General features: G+C 55.8%; 1 protein-coding gene across 1 annotated transcript in view; it reads right to left on the reverse strand.

Annotated features, from left to right (window-relative positions):
- Positions 1–22,605, reverse strand: part of NCOR2 (nuclear receptor corepressor 2) — a 267,801-nt gene that overhangs the window by 75,916 nt on the left and 169,280 nt on the right. Inside the window, 2 exon segments of the mRNA XM_043990128.1 lie at positions 4,973–5,115; positions 17,969–18,031. Of these exon segments, the coding sequence (XP_043846063.1) occupies positions 4,973–5,115; positions 17,969–18,031 (206 nt within the window).

Here is a 22,605-nt window from a genome sequence, read left to right on the forward strand (position 1 = left end):
TTTGGAGGCAGGGATCCTGGGTTCCAATCCCAGCTCTCCATCTGTGGGACATGGGGCCAAGCCTTCCACTGCTTTTTTTTTTGGACAAAGGTCCCTATCCCTCACTAAACCTACAATCCCCTGATCCCTCCAAGCTCTGAGGCAAGCAGTCATTCCTAATGATTCCCCATGATCAAACTCGTCCAAAGACATTATCTCAGCGGATCCTCCACAGATGCTATGCTATGGGCGAGGCTGGCGACTGCCCGTTTTTCATAGATGAAGGAAGTGAGGCTTGGTGGTGGCGATTGTCCCCCTATCCTCACCTTCTCCCTGAGCCGTGGGGAGGGATGAGATGAGCTCATTGCATGGAAGGTGCCAGCGCGGAGGACCTTTAGACTCGGTCCGGTGATTGTGCTGGGTAGCTCCCTCCACCAGTGCCGGCTGGCACACTCCCTGTGGTCTGTTGTCCTTAGAGAGCGCTTGGCATAGAGGTTCAGTAACTTGCCAGGTCACACAGCCAGGGATGTATGAGAGGCGGGCCTGAACCCTGGTCTTCTTGGTTCATAAGAGGCCTCTAAATGTTAGCAACGTTTTTAAGATTCTTCTCTCTTAGATTGGATGGAAACAGAGAGAAATGGTCCTGGACAAGTCACCGTCCAGTCCATTTGTTTTCTTTTTTGTTTTCTATGCACAGGGTAACTAGATGGCTCAGTGGATACAGCATCAGCCCTGGAGTTGGGGAGGACCCGAGTTCAGAATCTGGCCTCAGACATTTACCAGCTGTGTGACCCTGGGCAAGTCACTAGGGCTCTCAGCCCCAGTTTTGTCACCTGTAAATGGGAGACAAGTGGGGAGTATCTATCTTTCCAGGGTTGCCTGTGAGGCCCCTATGAGATACTACATATAAAAGACTTGGGAACCTAAAGCTACTATTTTGGTTGATGGATTATCCCAGAGCAGGGGCAGGCTTCTCCCTCCTAACCCCCATGGTCCCTTCCTCGCCCACGTCCCCCTATACCTTTATGGGCTATGTGTGCAGAGCTGGAAACAGACTTTAGTCCCTTCCACACATGCATGCGCGCAGCGCACACACACACACACACACACACACACACCACACACAGCACACACACCCATCCCCCTCTGTTTTCACAGACAAGGGAACTGAGTCTAGGGAGGCGCCCCGGTTCTCGTTAGTAATCAGCATCACAGGTAGAATCTGGTTACCGATGGAGCTATTATAGCAGGTTTACAAACAAGACAGAAGAGTCTCCTTGGGATGCTTCACTGTGCACAGAGATAGCCCCTGGGCTATCTGACTCATGGCGCAGGAGCCCGAGCCCTCAGCAGGTTCTAGCAGAGTAAATGTTGGGCCTGGCAGTGGGGCTATGTAGTTCAAAGGGCAAGCCAGGTTGAACTGGACAAGGCTGATTACCAAGAAAGCTAGGCCATGGGGTGAGGAACATCTGCCGGCCCCACCAACTGTTTCCAGAGCCTGCTGAGCAGTAGGTGGCATGCCCTTGGGAGGGAAGGAGAGAAGGGGAGAGGGGGAGAGAAAGAGAAAGAGGAGGGAAAAGGGGGAAGAGAGCTTTGACACATGAAAGCACTGATCTTTGCATATGGAATTAGAAGAGAATATGGAGAAAAGCTGGTGGGGTGGTCTAAAGAACTGGCTTCTGGAGTCAGGAGGACCTGGCTTCAAATCCTGCTTGTGACACAGACCAGCAGGATACCTGGGCAAGTCACTTTTGCCCCTCAGTGCCTCAGACAATGGTCTGAGACTCCTGAGGATCAGGGGCCAAGCTATCTGCACTGGTAGAGGGAATCCCCTCACAGCGGCGGGGTCCTCGCATACAGTCGGCACATAACTCTTAAGTCTGGACCAAATGGAGAAACCCAGAGGGACAGTGAGAAAGTGACCCCTGAGGTCACTCCTGGGGCATGATGACAGGGAAGAGTATTGTGTGTGTGTGTCGGGGGGGGGGGTGTTTGGGGGGTGGTTTACCGAGGATGCTGTGGCACAAAAATCTCACTGGTTTTCCAGTTTAAAAACTTGGATTCCAGAGTCTGGCCTCTGGGGTAGCCCACCTATGTGACCTGGGCCCATCTCTGCCTCAGTTTCCTCATTTGTGAAATGGGGGAATAAGTGTGCAGAAGGGCTGACCTGGCAGGTGACTGTGGTCGCTTTCCAATCCCAACCTGTCTCAAACCAAGGTGTGGTGGGAGGGAGACACCCATCTATGTCTCATTCACGATCATCTACAAGACTGCGATAACTAATGGATCAACATTCACGAAGCCCCTACTGTATGCTAGGCACAGGGCTAAGCAACCATCAGATTCTCAGTAAGACCAGCCTCGCCCACCCTTCGCCCAGCCTTGCTGACCCACAGATCCCAAAGGCCCTCGGCCAGCCGGGAAGGCCAGGGTGGGACCTGGGTTCAGCTGATGCCGGCTGCCAGCCTCTACTGCCCCCTGCCCCAGAGGGGGCTGCCACCCAGGCTTCCCAGAACACAGGGACGGGGCCCCGGGGGTGGGGAAGCGAGAACAGTGGGGACAGCATGGCCGGGCCAGGAGGCAGAGACCAGCAAGCTTTTCATTCCTTCAGGCTGACAAAATGAAATTCCTGTGTGAGTCAGTGGTTCTTTCTTCACCTCCTCCTCCTTCCCCCAAGTACCTGATGGCTCAAGGGCGATGAGGCTGGATGGAATCTGTGCTGCCTCACCCTCCAAACCAAGACCCTGCCTCCTGCTGTGTGTCACCAGGCACACCAATTGCCCTCTCTGGGCCTTGGAGCTGTGGGAAATAACCACCGGGGAACCTTTAACAGTATGGGGAGCCAAGAATCAACTCAAGGTCTCCAACGGGGAAAGGTCCCTGGCTGGCTGAACAAAGCTCCCTCCCAAGCCCCATTTCTGTGTTCCAACAGAGTATTTAGTCTAGATTTTTGCTCAACTGGCGACAATGAGAGCCATCTATTAAAATCCCATGTTGGTTTTTCTCAAGGGATAAAACCTCTCCCCAGGGCACTAGAGACAACACTGATTTTGTAGTCAGAGGACCCGGGTTCGAATTCCACATCTGAACCTGGGTCAGTCACTGGCTCTTTGTGAGCTTTAGTTCTCTCATCTGTAAAATGACAAGGTTGGCTCAGCCCAGGGGTCCTTCCCCTCTTGTGTCACTAGGGACCCCCTCTCAGAATGGTGGTTTTAAATAAAAATTTTAGTCAGAGGGGAGTAAACAGATGTCAATGCCCCCCACCAAGTTCCCAGACCCCCAGGCTCAGAACAAGATGGTGCCAAAGGCCCCAGACAGCTCCAGAGCTATGTTCTGACTCCCCCCAGGACAGCCGTGAGGATGAGAGGGCCCCTTCCTGATTCCCCACTCGCCTAGAAATGCCCCACCAGTTTTGGGGGGCGGGGTGTGGTTCTGATAGCAGAGCCTGCACTTGTATCTCACCAAACCCCTGCCCATCTTGGTTGTCCCAAGCTAGGAAAGGCCCCATCAGCTCTGAGTACACATGGATGTGTCTGAGCCGCGCCCCAGGAGAGCTGACACAGAGTCTACCATGAACCACAGTGCTGCGGACGAAGAGGATGGAGGGAAGAAAAGAGGTAGTACAGCCCAGTGACCACACTGCCCCCCCCCCCACCACCACTCGGAAACCCCCACTTCCAGACAGACTCAGCTCCCCCTGGACATCACTCACCATTCCCCAAACCACGGCGTATGAACTTGTCTGTTTACCCGCTGCCAAGAACAACAAGCACCCAGCGGGCAGGAGCTGCTGTTGGTTTAGATCAGCTCGCAGTATGGAGACTGTAGGTGCTGCCTCACCTGTTCTCTCCCCCATTAGATGACCAGCCCCTGCCGCACACAGAACTGCCTCTGTAACCCGAGGCCAGCACAGGGCCAGGCACAAAGGGGAGCTTCAGAAATGCCGAGGAGCTTCCAAGATCACGGGTTGGGAACGGGAAGGTTTTTCCCTCCAAGGCCTTCTCTTTCCGCCCCATTAACGTGAGAGTCTTCCCTGGTTAAGCACTTCCTAGTGATCTGTATCTGGCCTTTTCTGTAGATTATCTCTCAGACTGTCAGCTCCCTGAGGGGCACAGGCTGGTGTTTGCCTTTATTATCTGGACTCTCACCATGCTGCCTGCACTTTAACTGAAGGCACTTGGCAAATGTTTGCTGATCGATCAAGAGTCACCTTCACCATCATCTAGCCAGGTCCTGCCTTCTGGTACAACTGGCTTCTTCTGTACACTGGACTTACTGACTGCCCGAAGGGCCCAAGACACTCAGGTGAAGAAATGCATAGTCCTCTGACCCATGCCAAGCCCCCTGCCACACTGTACAGGTGAGTAAACTGAGGAGCGGAGGTGAGGCAATGCAGTGCAGGCCCCCAAGAGAGGAGCACAGTCAGGATTCAAACCTGTCCCCCTCACTCCCTCCCCTGCGGAGGGGAAGCCCTCGGCCTCCCTTATTTTTGTAGGGGGAGAAGAACAAACATTTTTTCATCACCTAACATGTGCCAGGCACTGTGCTATGCATGTTACAAATATTATTTCTCTGGATCTTCAAAAGAACCTTGGGAGGCTTGTTTATCCCCATCATGCAGTTGAGGAAAATGAGGCAGACAGAGATGAAGTGACTGGGCCAGGATCACACAGGCAGTAACTGTCTGAGGCTGGATTTGAACTCAGGTCTTCCTGACTCCAGACTTACCAAAATGCCTCCTTTTGTCTCTAGTATCCCATTAATGTATAAGCTCCTTAGGGTCAGAACTGCTCTTGGCTTTTTTGTTTCCCCAGCCCTTAGTGCCGTGCCCGGGACATAGCCAGATTTTAGGAAATGCTTGCTGACTGACTAGCAGATGGACCCCAGAGTGAGTGGTAAGTAAAGCTCTTTGTTGGAATGGATCGGCTTTGGAGAAGCTCAGAGCAGGTCCCTCCATCCAAGGACCCCTGTGGGCGGCGTCTGGAGGACTCACCATTTTTAACTTGTGCTGCTGAAGGATCTCATCCAAATTCTGTCTCTTCTTGTAGTTGAAGTAGAAGTTCTTACACTGGGACACTGTTTTGGACCCCACCATCCTGGCGATGGCTGACCAGTTCCGCCCATGTTCCAGGAGACCTGCGGTGGGGGGGGAAGGCACAAGGTGAGGCTCTGCCCACAAGACAGACAACGCCTGGGCCTGGCCTGAGCGAAGGGGCCGTCAACCTCCTTCCCTCACTCAGCCAGACCTGTTACTTTACAGAGTAAGAAACAGGGAAGGAAGTGAGCTGCCCGGTGCCACCCAGGTGCAAGTCGGGATCAGAGGTGCCAAGAAGGCATCAGAGGTCCCGTAGTCCAGCTCCCTGATGGCACAGGTGTGGAAACTGAGGCCCAGAAGGGGAAGCCATTTAGGGTCACACACCGGCGTTCAACTCCCTCACTGCAGAGAGGAATGGTCAGAGGCCCAGAGAGCTGGAGTGACCACAGAGAGCAGAGCTCCTGAGGATGAAGGGTGGCGGGGCCCTCGAGGCCCACGTACATCACCCTCATCAAGTGGTGAGAGCAGGAAACTGAGGCTCGGAGGAGGAGGGAGAGAGTCAGCAGCCAAGCCTGGGCTGAACCACAAATGCAAACACAGAGGCCAGAGTGCAGGAAGACGAGGAGGCTCCCTCCCTCCCTCATTCTCATCCTCAGCACTGAGGCCTCTCCTGTCCTGCGCTTGCTACATGACCCAACGCCCCGCAGAAGCCTCCACCGCTGACCCCCCAAACCCTGGCTGTCCTGGCCAGCCTCACACAGCCCCTGGGGCAGTGGAAGCTGGCCGCCCTGACCCACACACAACATTCCCAGCTGCAGAAAGGGGCCCTGTGACAAGGCCTTGTTTTCGGTTCCCCACCAGGCCTGGGAAGGGGGTGAAGGGAACAGGGCTAGGCCGGAGCCAGGACATCCCCCACACAGTCTGCACATACCTATCTACATAGCCCACACAGCCAGTGGCCTCCACACCACTTAAATGCACCTCAGAGTTTTTAAGAAGCAGGAGAAGTCAGCATCTTTCCTTCCTCCTCCTCCTCCTTCCCCCCACTTTTTTTTTTTTGGTGGGTCAATGAGGGTTAAGTGACTTGCCCAGGGTCACACAGCTAGTAAGTGTCCAGTGTCTGAGGTTGGATTTGAACTCACATCCTCCAGAATCCAGGGCTGGTGCTTTAGCCACTGTACCACCCAGCTGCCCCCCTCACTCTCTCTATTCCTTTGACCCCCAGGCTCTCTCTGGGGGTATCCAAAGTCCCTTGGCCCTGAGGGAGAGGAGAAGCCTAGCGCAGAAGGGAGCTCCTAGGACCAGAGTTCTGGGGATTGGAGGACCTGCGGAGGTCACTAAGTCTAATCTCTCCTTTTACAGATAAGCAAACTGAGGCCCAAGGGAGCGAAGGGGCTGAAGGTCATCCAGGGGGCCAACGTCAGGGGTGGGCCGGGGCTACTTCTGGGGCAGGCACCAAGTCAGGAAAGGCTTCCCGGAGGAAATGGCACCTAACTCCAAGCCTCGAAGGCTTCAGGCCCATGCGCCAGGCTGGGGGCGGGGGCGGGGTTATCTGGGGGCTGCTGACAGAACACAAGCTCCCTGAAAGCAGGGATTACTTTGTTTTTTGTCTGTCCCTGCTCAGCACATAGTAGGCACATAGACGCCTGAGGGATGGGCTGGCAGGTGTGGGGCGAATCCCAGCGTCTTTTCTCTCTCAGTTTTTGAGAGTCACGGGGCACTAAGAGATTAAATGACTAGGCCAGGACCCTCCAGCAGACACAAGCCCGGCTCTGCCCCCAGTCCAAGCCACATCTCTCTCCTCTTGCAAGCTTCCATTTGGGCTCTTGTCATCCCTTCACGCAAAGGGGAGAGGATGCCCAGGGGTCACAGGAGTCACCCTCTGGGTGCCCCAGAAACCTTCAGTGCAGCCTCGACCCTGCAGGAAGGCAAGGAGCCCCCCCCCCCCATCCCAGGCCACACACACACTGGCTCTCCAGTGGAACCCACATCCCCTTCGGTGGCTACGTCAACAACTTGTCCTCTACTGGCCGCCCGGGGTGCGGGGTCCCCCAGGACCTCTTCCACAGGCCTAGCACAACCTGGCTTCAAGTCTCTCCCTTCTCTTCCAGGAAAAAGCCCCAGCTGACCAGGAAGGCTTTTTTCCAGACCTCGGCCCATCTGCCCAACACACACACACACACACACACACACACACACACACACACACAGACACACACAGACACACACACAGACACACACAGACACACACACAGACACACACACACAGACACACAGACACACACACACACACACACACAGACACACACACACACAGACACACACACAGACACACAGACACACAGACACACACACACACACAGACACACACACACACACACAGACACACACACAGACACACAGACACACACACACAGACACACAGACACACACACACACAGACACACACACACACACACAGACACACACACAGACACACACACACACACACAGACACACACACACAGACACACACACACAGACACACACACACACAGACACACACACACACAGACACACACACACACACACACACACACACACACACACACACACCCCACTTTCTGCTCCCAGGCAGCTTGACCTTGGATATCCCAAGCCTCAAGTCCCAGCCAGAGCTGCCAGGCCACTTCTGAGTGGCTAGAGAGGAGGGGGATGAAGCAGGGTCCCTTAACCTTTCTGTCCCCACAGGGTTGGAAAGCCCAGAATTAGACCTTATATAAATACATGAAACAATCTCCCAGCCAAGTTGATTGGGGGTGAATTGCTAAAGGATTCTGGGAGTTGAGCCTGTGTGTGTGTGAGTGAGAAAGAGAGAGAGAGAGAGACAGACAGAGACAGACCAACAGAGGCAGAGAACCAGTGAGTGTAGGGGGAGAGGCCAGTCCCCAACAGCATCACCCCACCCCACCCTGCCCTCGGCCAGGCCACATCCAGGGGAGACTCGGCCAGGTGAGAGGCTCACCCACCCAGACCAGGAAGACTTCACGAGCCACATGGCTCGGCCCTGAACAGAGAGAAGGCAGGTTCCTCTGAGGTGTTCCAAGGACAGTCCTGGGGGAGGGAGAAGGATCTAGTGTCTCTAGGCCCGACCTTTCCCGCCTAAGCCACAGCTTAGCTGTCATTTGGCCCGGAGGATGGCTGGGAGCGATCCCTTTGCAAACCCTGAGCCAAAAGAAGTCAGGCAGGGCAGCCTGGGCGCAGGCAGGGATGGGAGGCCGGAGCCCAGGGCGGGGCAGCTGGTGGGTGGGCGGGCTGGCCTCGGGTCCCTGCCCAGCCCCATGGGGGACAGTAGGACAGGCTACACCACAAGGTGTATTGACATTTCCAGATTAAATAAATAAGCAGGCAGCCGCGTCAAGCCCAGAGGCAGGCGGGACCTTGATTCACTCCACAGGGCAACAGCTGAGGCTTCCCATTGGGGGTGGAGTGGGGGGGGGGGCGGGTCAGCTGCCCCTCTCTGACAGAATGCTAAAGCGGCCGTCAGGGCACCTGAGTCGGAGAGCCACGAATGAGCTGGGTGACCCCCGTCAAGATGTTTAACCTCTCTGGGCGCATGATGCTCCCCACCCACGGAGCCACAGGTCCCCAGCCTGCGTCTGGCTGAGCCGAGCTTCATTCTGTGCCCTGTCCCGGAGACACCGGGGCTAGCGCAAAGAGCCTTCCAGAGAGGGGGCAGTCTTGTTCCGAGGGTGACCCCACCGGCCCTCTGCTCCGTCCACTTTGTCCCGAACCAGCCCTCTGTCCAGCTGCCTTCTAAACAATAAAACCCGGCCCAAGGTGGCTGAGCAGCCCCCGAGGCTGCCCCCAAAGCAGAGGTGCCAGGGACGGCGCTCCGCTCCACGGGCTCCCCTGCAGACCAGATGCCCGTCCTCCTGACTCCCCACAACAGGGCCGCCTTGTTTCCTGAGCACACGGGGCCCTCCCCCTTCCAGGGGAGATCCAGGGTGTGCGGCCAGGAAAGGGAGGGCTGGATCACAGGCTGTCAGCAGAGCTGCTGCCCAGGAGGATCTGCCTCCAGAGGAGAGGAGCGACAGATCTCCCTAACACACCTGCTTCCCACCAATGTAATCAGCGGGCAATCTGCCCACCCTGTCCTGTTCCTGTCCCCGTCGGCAGTATTTGGGGGGGGGGGGCTGTTTGTCAACAGCATCACCAGCCGGGGAGATGCCGCCCACGAGCTCGGCATCCGCAGGTCCCGCCCGGCCCCTTCCTGGCCAGTTTGCCCAGCGGGGTCCAGGGCTGGGGGGGGGAGGGGATTCCTCTCCAGCCCACCCAAGGTACCCTTTGCAGATGAGCCCAGCCTGCTCCCCCAGCCCCCTGACAGGGTACTCACATTCTCTGATCCGCGATTCCCCTTCCGCTAAGTTTTCCCGAAACATACGGCACGCGGGGCCAGAGCGAGAGCCGCAGTAACAGGATAACAGGGAGCCGCTGAGATGCGGTGCGGCAGCTTCTGTCTGAGAGGGGGGCTCGGACTTCACTGCTCTCACATCCTTTCTGCCCGCTCCTCCTGTTTGCCTTCTCTTGGAGCGGCCAAAGGAAGGAGGGGTTGGAGAAGGGGGAGGAGGAAGAGGGAAGAGGGAGGAGGGAGGAGGGAGGGAAGGCAGCCCGGCTCTGGGCTCCTTTCAGCTCTGCCCTCCCACCTCCAGAGAGCTGCCAAGGCAGGGGGGAGGGGGGGACGGGCAGCCAGCCGGTGGCCTGAAGCTTGTGACAGGGTCACGGGCAAGAGCGTCCTTACGCTCTGGTGTCTCCTGGGCTCGGGCCTGGTCACGTCTGGCAGGGGCAGCCTGGGGGGGGGGGGGACGACACTGGGGCTTCTCCCACTCCTCCCTCCCTCCTTGGCTGGCAGGGGTGGGAAGGAAATTCTCCCACCTCCGGGTGGTGGCGGTATAGAGCTTGGCGCTGGGTGAGCCCCCCCGCACAGCTCTGCAGGCCCCCAGGCCCCCAAAGCACAACAACAACAACAACAGCTAAGTTATAAAATAAATACAAGGCAGATGGAAGAGACTGCCCTGCCCGGCTCCACCAGCTGGGGCCGGAGCCTGGCTTGGCTGAGGAGGCAGCACCAGTAACGAGCCCTAATCTGGTCCTCCGGGTGACCCGCAGGCTCATCTCGGCTGAATGTGACCTCTAGACAGTGTTCATAACAGCAAGGGTGGCACAGGCCCAGGCTGACAAGGGGCGGGCCAACTTGGCCTTCACTTTCCTCCTCCCTCCCTCTTCCTCTGTCAGCAGCAGGGGCAGCAGCAGAGCTAGGCCAGGGTTTCCACAAACACAGCTTCCAGCCCCCCCCCCCCTTAACTGGGAGGAAGTGCTTCTCGGCAGCCATCATTCACCCATGCGAACAGGAAGAATCCCCTGTACCTCTTGGCTCCCTTCTAGATCTCTAGTCCCCCACCCCTCCAGATGGAAGAAGCTGCTAATGCTAATGCTAATGCTAATAATAATAATAATAATGACAATAATGGCAAATTCCACACATAGAAGACTCTGAGATTTGCAAAGTGTTTTACTTTTGTATCTGAGTCTCAACCTGGATTTGAATCCTGGCTCTGCTAATTACTGCATGTGTGACCTTGGATGTGTCACAGCTTCTCTGAGCATTAGATCCCCCTTTGTAAAATGAGGGGGTTGGAGGAGATGTTCTTTAAGGTTCCTTCCAGGGTTCTAAAATCTATGATCCCCCAGCGGGGGTAACCACGAATGCCCATCAGCCCGGGGCTGATAATCCTAAGGAGAAAAGATGACGAATGCCCACAAAAACGCAGAGGGAGCACATGCAACAACACACAAAGTCATTTGGGAGGGAGGGCGGGAGCGCCCCGGCAGCGGGCAGACCGGGAAAGCCTTCCCAGAAGGAAACTGAGGCCCAGAAGGTAACCCGGACGTGTCCTAAGGCCCAGTGGCAGGGCTGGCCTGGAAACTGAAGCTCAGCAAATTCCCAGCCCAGAGCTCAGAGAAAGAGGCAGCCAGGCTTGGATGCAGGGCCTGGCCCGCAGGGAGGGGAGGGGATGATCTAACACACTAGGCATGACCCTCCGACACCGGGGGATTTGGGGGCTCCTCCAATGGCTTGTCCAAATATAGTCCCTGAATGTCTGCAGGGATGCACAGCCTCTGGTCCCCTGCGGTTGGGGGGGGGGGCAGGGTGCAGAGCAGGCCCAAGGAATCTCTTTTTCCCACAAAAGGGCGCAGGCATCTATCGGTCTGCCACGGGCCTGGTCTTCCCCACCCTCCTTCCATCCTCCATAGGCACAGAGTAGCCCCGAAGAGCCTGCTGGGCTGGGCTGGGGGGGGAGTTAAGGGCAGAGAACTGAGCTGAACTTTGGATCACATCTGGACAGAGCAGGGGCCATTGATTTGCCCTCTTCCGGCTCTGTCCAGACAGCCTGTCTTGTTAACCCTCTCACTGCCTCGTTCAAAGCTATTCTCCTCCGGGCTTCAGGAGGGGGAAGGGGGCAGGCAGAGACCCAGACGAGTCGAAGTGACCTCCAGTTACAGAGGAGGAAGGGGCCTGAGGTCACAGAGGGTGGCTTAGGCCCAGGCCTTGCCAGGAGGCGGAGCCACCTCCTGAGGCCCCCTGCAGGGGTTGCTATCTTTCACATTGAGGCTCCAAGCTAGGCAGGGAATACCCTGGGGAACGGAGGCATTAAATCTTCAGGCCTCTCTCACCTCTGACAGCAGCAGAATTTCCCCAGCAAAGCACTTTTGGTCATGGATGTGCCCTGACCCACCTCCCTTGGGATCCCTGGATCTCAGATGTGGAGCAGAAAGGGTCCTGAGAAGCCTCAGGAGCGAACCCCCTCATTTGACAGAGGAGAAACTGAGGCAGGGAGAGGGGAACACTGTCTGAGGCCCGGAGCCAGAGTTCAATCCATTACCCTGCTAATTCTTCAGAAGAAAAGTTTCATTTTGAAAAACCAGATCAATTTCTCAGACCAAGGGAAGCTGAGGAGGGCATCCCCATGCTGGGACGGAGCCAGCAGGCAGTGCCTCAGACACTCCAGTCTGAGCTGAGCGGAGCGGCTGCAGGTGATGAGCCCTCACACCTCCCTCTGTCCTGAGGTTCTGCCCAGTGGGGCAGGGGCCTAAGTGGACCTCTTTCAGAAAGGAAGGGCTTAATGCGGGGAGCTCTCTGGGGTCTGCTCCTGCGCCTGCAGCAGGGCAGGGACACTCTGGTGTCTAATGCCACAGTTCCCACTGTTCAGTGAGGAAACAGTCTGCTACCCACCCCACCACACCCCCCCGCCCATGTGGCCACCAGAAATCTCCACAGCTCCTCGATTTCCCCCCTTCCTCCCAAGCTGAGCACCAGGTTGCTCCCAAAGCACCTCCCCCAACACTTAATGGCTTTGTGACCCTGGATAAGTCACTAAACTGTTCTGGAACATGGGTGCCTCACAGCTTCTCCTGTACCATGCCTGTCCATCTGTCTGCATCCATTTCCTCATTTATAAAATAAGGGAGATGCTCGTGACCTCCAAGTTCCCTTCCAGTTCTCAAGGGATATTAGGATTGCTCTGGGCCTCAGGTTTCCTCGTCTGTAAGATGAACAAGTGAGGCCAGCTTGACCTCTGAGGGCCCTTACAACTTCAATGTAGAGCCCACAGCAAGTCTCTAACCTCTATGATGCCCCCTGGCCTACTGCTGAGCTGCCAACCCAAAGTGTGAGGGAAGCCTCCACACAGGGAATCCCCCCACACTGAGTGGAAGCATATGCCTGGACCAAAATAATCATTAAGAGTGATATTGGGGGGCAGCTAGGTGGCGCAGTGGATAGCAGCACCGCCCTGGAGGCAGGAATACCTGAGTTAAAATCTGGCCTCAGAACATTGACACTTACTAGCTGTGTGACCCTGGGCAAGTCATTTAACCCCAATTGCCTCACAAAAAAAAAAAAGGAGATGATCCTGAGCATGAGGGGGGCTCTGTTGGTGGTCAGGCCGAAAGCATTTATCAATTGCCTGCTGTGTGCCCCGCTCAGGAGTAAGTGCTGGAGAAACAAAGAAAGGCAAAAGCACTGTCCCCTGCCCTCAGGGAGCTCCTAGTCTAACGGGGGGGAGGGGGTGATGAGCAGCATGCACAGGGCAGACAACACGGTGCGCGGACAAGATATCACACACACGTGTGTAAATGGGAGGGGCATCTGGGAAAGGTCTCCTGCAGGAGGTAGAGCTTGAACTGAGGCCCAGGGAAACCCAGGATTCTAAGAAAAAGGAGATGCGGGAGGGTCTGGGCAGGACTTAGAGGCAAGACCCCAGGCTTCTCTGATTTCATCATCATCATCATCATGTATGGGGAAAAGCACTCGATTTGGGTTGAGGACCTGGGTTCAATCCTGCCTCTGACGCTCCTGTCTTCATGGGACACCAACTTGGAGCTGACAGTCTTTTCTTACTCAATAGCTTTGTGCCCCCCCCCTCCGCCCCCCCAGGTGCTCCGTGGAACAGTGATTTTCTCTCACTGACTTGACTTCTCTGGAGGCAGGATGAGCGGCTCCTGCATCCCTGGCCTTGTTTGGGGGGGGTACCTGAATCTATCCCTAAGCACCCCCATTTCTCTTTCCCGGCTCCATCGCCCGGCTGGGGAAGCGTCCTCTCTTTTGATGTTCACAATAGTCCCAGGGGGTACCTGCTATGAAAGATCCCCATTTTATGGGTGAGGAAGCTAAGGCCAACAGAGGTTCAGTGACTTGCCCAGGGTCACACAGCCACTAAGTGCTTGGGACTCCAGGCCTGGGGCTCTATCTATAGGATAGCAGGAAGGAGTTCGGAGGAAGACACTGAGCACACTTCCCCTACAAACCTCATAGAACTATCCTTTAAGCAGCTGGAACCATGGGGGGTTGCTCAGGCCGACCCCAGGTTCCTGCCCGTGTGGGTAACCGCCTTTGGGGAGTGGGGGCGCACCACCAGAGTCAGCCTGCCCCATCAGCACGGCTGCCCGCCCGCCCTCCCTCCCCTGTGGTGTAGGCTGAACTTCTCTCAAGTCAGCAGCTGGCTGGGAGGGGAGGGAGGAGGGAGGGAGGCCTCAGGGTGGGGGAAGGGGGGGCAGCTGGGCACCTACACCCAGCCCACAGCTCCCTGGCCCCGGCCGAGCCATACCCAGCATTCCTGCGGGCACCAAGAGCTTGCTAGGTAACAGAGGCTTTTCCTGGGCTGCCCAGCTGCTGTGCCCCTCCCCACCCACTTCTGATCACTCTGTTTACACAAGCACAAGTCTTTTCCCTCCTGGGGAGCGGGGGATGGCTTTCCCTGGGCTCTCTATGATCTCAGCCCACAGAACCACCCTAGCATCCAAATCTCTTCTCTGGTGAACTGTACACAGCAGGTGCTCAATTGGGCCTCCCAGCTCACTCAGCACTTGGCTGGAGGAGAGTGGAGGCCCCCTGAGGACAGCCCCTGGCTTTGATTTTATCTCATCTGATCTGCTGCCTCTCCCAATCAGCTCCTAGGGAGCCATGAAGGGGCGGGTGGGCCGGGGCCTTCTTCGTGAGGGATACCTTCATCCATTCGCCCAGCCAGCGGTACCTGGGTCTAGCAGAGTATGTGGCACATGTGGAGAGTAAGAAATGCCTGCTGACCGGACTAAGCTATAGTTCTTTTCTCTTTCAGTACCAGCTCTCAGTGCACATAGAAAGCACTTAGCAATTCCTTCTTCCTTCCTTCCTTCCTTCCTTCCTCTCCTTCCTTCCTCTTTCTTCCTCTATTCCTTCCTCCCTCTCTTCCCTTCCAATGCCTGACACAGAGTAGGCCACTCTATAAATGCTAGAGCTAAGAGCCTGCTATATTCCTCATTATGGTCACTTTGCTGGGTGGTGTGTTTCTTGGTGAGGGGCCTCTGTGGGTGTGTGTGTGTGCGCAGCGCGCACACGCGTGCGTGTGCGTTCTCTCTGACTGGCGTTTGTTTCTAAACCAACCATCAGTCAGTGCAGAGCAATCCCGTACTGAGTGCCAGCCAGAGTACCCCCAGCTGCAGGCTCCCCCAGCTGCGGGCTCCCCTGAGGGCAGATCCCCTCCTCCGGGCCCCTTGTGGAGTGTGAGCCTGGAAAAGGTCCTTGCTTTGCACAAAGGCTGAGCGGAGCAGGCTCCAAAGGTAAGGCTGCTGCTACAAACCTAAGGCCAAACCACCTAATGTGATTAAAAGCCCCAAAGAAATTGCTCCAGGCTCACCCCTGGCTTTGAGCGTTCTGTGCCCTGGTTGCTGGCCAGTGGAGTGGAGCGCCAGCCTCCTGGGCGCTCTTGGAGATGGGGGGGAGGAGAGGAGTGGAAGCCAGCCCCCGGCTCTCCACCCGAGCCCAGGCTTGGGCCCCAACAGGGGATGTGATCCGGCATCCGCACCTGCATCCCGGCTGGCAAGTCACATGCCGATTAGCAGGCCTCCTACCCCATAATTGTCCCAATTGCTGTAATTCACGGCAGACGAGCGCATCAGGGTTTATTGCATTATTAAAAATGTCACTGATCAGGGCCGCTGCGCTACCAGCAGCCCCCCTCCTCGCCTGGGCTCACACTAACAACAGGGGCCTTGTGGCTGGCATCTTCCCGAGCCCCCATCACTGCTGTTCAGTGGATCAGAGGCTGCACGCCCCCGGTGAACTGCACGGAGACTCTGGGGACGGGACCTGATTTCAGCAACACGAGTGGCTCATCTCAGCCACCGGTGACTCATTCCTCCTACCTTCCCCTGCCTCCACCCCCCAGCTTTCTGGAAAAGGGCTCAGGGCCAGCACTTTCCTGAAGCAGGCTGAGTGAAGCTTGGCCTTGCTCCGCCCCCATGGGACCCCAGAGGAGGCAAGCCGGAGGCTCTGAAAGGGTGTGGATGCCGAGGCTGGTAGGCCTCCCCCCGGGAAGGGCCTGAATCAAGCCAGCAGCTGCTCAGGTAGCCTGTCTGGTTTCCAGGGTGACTCAGCCAAAGTCAAGACCAGGAGAGCATCGGCAGGGGAAAGGCCGGTGGATGGAGCGCGGGGAGCAGGTAGGTGGGGAGCAGAGAGACAGAGAAACAGCAAGAGATGGAGAAAGTGATGGGGGGGAAGAGAGACAGAGCGGGCAGAGATAGAGAGAAGTAAAGAGACAGGGAGGGAGAGAGGGAGGTAGAGATAGAGGGCGGGACAGAGGAACAGAGAGATAGAGGGAGAGATGGGGGGCAGAGACAGAGGGAGAGACAGCTGCTGAAATGGCTCTTCTACATTGGTAATGGCCGTCAGAAAATACTCCAGATATCTATCTCCTGACAATTAAGACAGGGTTCTGCAACACACACCCCCTGGACCTACCACCCATCTGCAAGGGGAGGGAGAGAGAACAGGAGAGGGAGTGAGATGGGAGCGAGGGAGGCGAGGGAGGGAGGGAGGGAGAGAGGGAGAGAGAACAAGCGCCTGCCCTCAGATGCACACAGACACATATAGAAGACAGACCCAAAACACATGGGAGGGCGGGAAGGAAAGCTTTGAGACTGAGCAAGCTCTTGTGTGGAAGGGGTACTTGAGACCCGGCTTTGAAGGAAGCCAGAGACGCTGAGAGGGTAGGCGGTTCAGGCAGGGCATTCAACCAGGTGCAAAAGTCCAGAGACAGGCAGTGGAGCATCTCACATAAGGAATAAGTAATATGAGGGCTAATTTAGCAGAACCTTCGGAGGCGTGAAGCTTCACAGGGAAGTCAATGCCAGCTGTGAAGGGCTTTAAAGGCCAACTGCAGACTGTTTTCTAGTGCCAGATGCCTTGAGAACGCTGCAATAGTCAACTCCTTGTCGCCACACCCCACGAGGGTCTCTGCAACGCTGGAGATGGTTTATTGCGGACAAAAGCCCCTCTCACAACTGCATCCCCCCAAGAAGGTGACTGTCCATTTTCCCGTGACATGACTGCTGCTCCCTCAAAACCGACACAATGGTGCTGTCCCAACACCCACAACGTTGCCGACGGCATCTTGCTGTGCTGGCACTACAAATGTTTCCCAACAAACACTCCAAGGGCTTCCTCATAATGCCTCAAACTGCCCCCAGCAGGCCACTACCCACCACAACTGCTCCTCACCCAAAATTTTGATTGATTTTTGTAACTATTCCCTGTAAAACACCACAAGAAATCCCTCCAAGACCCTTCTTCCATCACCCCCAACCCTCCCACCCCAGTTGACCTGGAGGAAGCTTTAAACCGGCTCCCCTTAGGACATTTCAAGCCAGCTCCCTCTGGGGAATGTCTCCAGCAGTTTGGGATTCGGCTTAAAGAGCTTCCAGACCCCAGTCTCCCCCAGGCTCAGCCCTCAATGGCTCCAGAGTCCCAGGGGGCTATGATTGGCATGCCCCTGCTCCCTGTCCTGCACCCCAGTGTCAGCTCAGTGACCAAAAAGCAGCCGTCACAACTACCACAAACCAAGAGTGGGCACGCATGCCTCCCTCTGTGACCCGAGCATGATGCTCCAGGCAACAAGGGCTCACTTTTCAGCCTCCCTGCTCACTCTACAGACCACAGCCCCCTGGCTCGAGGCCTAGGGGTTATCTGGTCCAAGTCTGCCCTCTCATTTTACAGAGAAGGAACTGAGGACCACAAAAGGAAGGCAGTGACAGCCCAAAGTCACCCAGTGAGCAGCAGCCGGGAACTCTGGCACCACACGAGCCCTCCTGTCCCCTGCACCAGAGGTCTACAGTGCAGACTGGGCCTTTTTCCTCCCATTTTACAAAAAGCCAATTGATAGGACTGAGGCTGGACTCGTTCAGAGCCTCCCAGGGAAGGACTGAGAGGAATCCCTCTTAGGCAGGGCTGAGCCCAGATGCCCTGGACACCTGAGCTGGGCCTCTTGCAGCTACACTCGGACCTTTTCCACGTGTCTGTCCACCTGCCCCAAGGTTCTTCCTGGAGTGGTCTGGGATGGGAAACAGGACGGAGTGAACATAACAGATAGAATCAATCACCTTTTTTAGCAGTATCCATCTCTTCCTCGGTCCAGCGAGAACTCTCATTCATTTCCAAGGAAGCTGGCAAAAAAAACCAACAAATGCAATTAGGAAGTAGGCGGGATGAGGGAGGGAGAGGGGGCAAAAAAAAGGGATCAGAGGGATCTGTTTATCTTCCTATCCAACCAGGGAGAACAGAGTGACTCAAACAGCTCTTCTGGAGGGGGGAAGTATGGGACTCAAGCAGGAAGACCCAAGTCAAAGCCCACCTTCGACACCTACTGGTTGTGTGAGCCTGGGCAAGCTGGTCAACTTCTCTGGACCTCAGCATCCTCATCTGGAAAATGGGCCTAACGATTCCTATTGGCCCTCCTTTCTTTGGGGGTGGCTGTGAGGGCCACATGAGATACAGCCTATGTCAAAGTGCTCTAGAGACTTCAGGTATTACACTGCCACTACGAGCCGCCCTCCGGATTTCTGTCCCGAGGGGAAGGAACAGAATGTATTTGAGATCTGCTTCCCTGCTGCCGGGGTGAACACAACCATCAACTCCCACATCCTTAACAAGCCCTCGCTGCATCCAACCATGTCTTGTAGCTCCCCTTCTTGGCTAAATTGAGAGAGCGAGCGAGAGAGAGAGAGAAAAGAGAGAAAGAGAGCGAGAGAGAGAAAAGAGAGAGAGGGAGGGAGGGAAGGAGGGAGAGAGGGAGAGAGAGAGAAGAGAGAAAAGGGGGGAGGGAGGGAAAGAGAAAGAGAGAGAGAGAGAGGGAGAGAGAGAAAGGGAGGGAGGGAAGGAGGGAGAGAGAGAAGAGAGAAAGGGGGAGCAGGGAGGGAAAGAGAGAGAGAGGGAGAAAGAGGGAGGGAGAGAGAGAGCAAGAGCGAGGGAGAACGGAGAGAGCAAGAGTGCTTGAGGGCACCGTCTACGCCTGCAGGCTCTGATTTCCTTTCCTCTCACTCTTCCAACCTCATCTGTCAGCTGAACCTGCTCTTCCTTCCCAAGGTGACCACTGGTCTCTAAGCTGCCAAACCCGAAGGCCGGCTCTCAGTGCCGATCCTCCTTAATCTCCCTGAAGCCCTTGACAGCGCTGCCTTCTTCTGGAGCCCTCTCTCTTCACCCGCTCTTCTCCTATGCGCCCCATGGCTCCTTCTCAGGTTTCTGTGTTGACTCTTCAGCCATGTTCCACCCACTGACTGCGGGTGTCCTACGCGGCTCTGTCCTAGGCCATCTTCCCTCTAGACTAGTTCCCTGCGTAGCTCCCACAGCCTCAAATCACATCTAGGAAAGTGATCCCCAAATCTCTAAATCCAGCCCCAGTCTCTCTCCTGAGTGTCAGGCCCACATCACCAACCCACTCTTTCTTGGCCTTCTTGAAATGGATGTCCTGTAGGCATTGAAAACACAATGTGTACAAAACAGAACTCATTGTTTCCCCCCACCCCTCCCCAGGCCCAAATGTCAAGAGCAAACACTCAGCCTGGCAGCCATCTGCACCATCCTTGATCTTCACCTGCACCCATTCAAAGAATCCAAGCCACTGTTAAACCCACTGTCCCAAACATCCCCCTCAAAGAATCTGAGGACCGATGCCATAAGGCGAGCCCCGCCTCACCATAGTGGTGGGCACACGCACTAAGCAGCTGGCGGGTCTCCCCGCCTCAAGCCACTTCTGATGACAATCCTTCCTCCACTTGGCTGCCGGAGTGAGCTTCCCAAAGCACAGGTCTGACCACAGCCCCTAATCGACAAGCGCCTGTGGCTCCCTACTACTTCTGGGGTCAAGCCTCCCACGGCCTGGCCGCTTCCTCCCTCCCGTCTCCTTCCCCCTCGCTGCCCTGCACAAACTCTACACAGGGGCTCTGGGATCCAGCTGCCTCCTTCTGGTTGTGCCCCAGGCCTTGTTCATCAACAGAGCCTCTTGTCACCCCTGGTTTCTTTCAGGACGGGGGCCCTTCTGTCCACCCAAGAGACCCCGGCCAGGTGACCCTGCCCTGGGATAGCTTTTCATCTCCCCTAAATGGGTCCTTGTGAACTGCAGAGTGGAAGCTCCCGGAGGGCAGGCCCCATCTCACCGCTGTCTCTATCTCTAACACTTAGCTCACAGGAAGCAGTTGACTGACTAACAGAATCAGGAAGGCCAAGCTTCAAACAAACCGAAGTGATGGAACATGGCTTCCCAGGTGTTTCCACTGATGTGTAAGCCCAAGACACAGGGAGCCCATCCACAGAGAACTGAGCGGGGATCGCGTGCGTGACTCCTCAGTACAGAAAACACCATTCGGCAGGGGCGCTGATGGCAAGACCAGGTGAAAGCGAGAAGGGGACAAGGAGAGAGGAGAAGGGGCCCGGCAGGAAGGATTCGATGTCCTGAGGAGGTTATGGCCGCCCAGGTCCCTGATGCCCCAATCTGGGCTACTTGGGAGTCTCACGAGGAAGGTGTGCCTGGTGGTGGGGGTGGGGAATGGGACTGGAGCAGGGAGAGAATGAGGACCTGCTGTTGAATGACTCACGGACTCCGGATCACATCCAAATGAACAGCCTGCAGGGAGCAGCAGGGTAGCGGTGCTATGGGGGATGGGAGTCAAGGACGTGGGTTTGAATCCAGCTGCTCCACCTGCTACCTCTGTGACTTTGGATGAGTCCCTGAACTTTCTCCCATCATCTGCAAAAAGGGGGGTGGTCCAGATGACCTCTGAGGTCCCTCCCTGCTCCCTGTCTAGGGCACAATGAACCCGAGGGAGCTTTCCACTTTTTTCACGGGAAGCTCGGCCACCAGTGACCACATTCTAGATGCCACCTCCACGTATCACTGAGCAAGGTGTCACAGAGATGTGGCGAGGGAAGGAGTCCCCAGTAACTGGTTGCTTAAAAAATAAGCCTTCGGGGGCAGCTAGGTGGCACAGTGGATGGGCACCGGCCCTGGATTCAGGAGGACCTGGGTTCAAATTCGGCCTCAGACACCTAACACTTACTAGCTGTGTAACCCTGGGCAAGTCACTTAACCCTCACTGCCCAGCAAAAAACCCCCCAAAAACAAAAAACAAAAACAGGCCTTCACCCACTACAGGGTGCTAAATACTGAAGTGCATGGGGTGGGGTGGAGGACAAAAGCCCCAAATGGCCACCAAAGGTCACGCTTCTGATAACCCGACTCCCAGGACTGGCTGGAAAAAGTCAAGGGAATCAAAAACATTTCTGGAGGCAGCTAGGTGGCTCAGTGGATAGAGCACTGACCCTGGAGTCAGGAGGACCTGAATTCAACTCTAGTCTCAAACACTTGACACTTATTAGCTATGTGACCTTGGACAAGTCACTTAACCCCAACTGCCCCATCAAAAAACCCAAACAAACAAAAACCATTTCTGCCTGGTTGTCCCAAGGGGCACAGTCCCTGAGTGTCTGGGGACACAACATGTTACCCCCAAAACAAACAATAAAAGCTCTTGAGGACTGAGAGGTGAAGCTAAGAGTGCACTGGGAAAGCTCTCCCACCCCAGGGAGGTGACCCGGGCTCCCCAACAAAGGGCCTTCTAACAGCAGGGCCCGGCTTTGTTCACATGTGTACAGCGCTTAATAAATCCCTCTCACTGGACCGCTCTCAGAGCTGGCCGGTGCCAGGGCCTTGGAGATGAGGACCCAGAGGAAGGGTCCCAGAGCCCCTGGCCGGGGCAATCTGCTGAAGCTGAAGTCACTGTTTGAAATGCACAGACTACAGTACAGAGGATACAAAAGAAACCCTCGGTGAAAGGGAGGCATCTTTTGTTTTTTTTAATCAGCCAAGCTCAAGGCACCTGGAATCCATGCAAAGACCAAGGGGTCCGTGAGCCCCAAGCTGAGAATCCTGGCTCACGCAACCCCATTCCTTTACAAGAGGGGACAGTGAGGACCACGGAAATAATGGAAGTTGCCTAAAGGCTGCCAACTCACAGCTGGAAGGGCCCCCAGAAGCCATCTAACCCAGTTCCCTCACTGCACACAGAGGAAACAAGACCCGGGGAGAAAGGACTAGTCCACAGTCCCGCGGGAAGCACTGAGACCATAGCCAACAAGCCTGGGCTTTCTGAAGCCCACGCAGGCCCTTTTCCCCCTGCTGGGCCCTGGTGGAGCAGAAGCCAAAGGACCACCGTGGGAGACGCCGAAGACCCAAGTCGTGCCACAGGCCCTCGATTTCTCCAACTGGCCACAACCTCCTGGAACTTCACACCATGATAGAACCTCTCCAGCTAAAAGCCCTTCCATAACGCTTGGACCTTTCAGATAAGGAGGCTTCGGGGTGGCAGACTGTGTCTGCTGGGTTGGTCTGAAGGTCTCAGGCCCTGCCCGGGCTGGGGAACCATCTCTCATAGAGGCGTGTGCATGTGTGAGTGTATATGTGTGTGCATGTATATGTGTATCATGTACACACACGTGTATGTGTCTGTGTGTAAGTGTATGTATCGTATGCATGCACATGCATGTGAGAATGAATGTGTCTGTGTGCACATATATGTGTGTGCACTGTACAGGTATGAGTGTATCTGTGTGTGCATGCATGCGTGTATCATGTGTGCATGTGTATCTGTGAGTGTATGTCTGTGTGTATTGTGTACATACATGTGCATCACACGTACCTGTGTGTGAATGTGTATCATGTGTATGCACATGCATGTGAGTGTGT

The sequence above is a fragment of the Dromiciops gliroides genome, chromosome 1, assembly GCF_019393635.1.
Source record: "Dromiciops gliroides isolate mDroGli1 chromosome 1, mDroGli1.pri, whole genome shotgun sequence".
Lineage (NCBI taxonomy): Eukaryota > Metazoa > Chordata > Mammalia > Microbiotheria > Microbiotheriidae > Dromiciops > Dromiciops gliroides.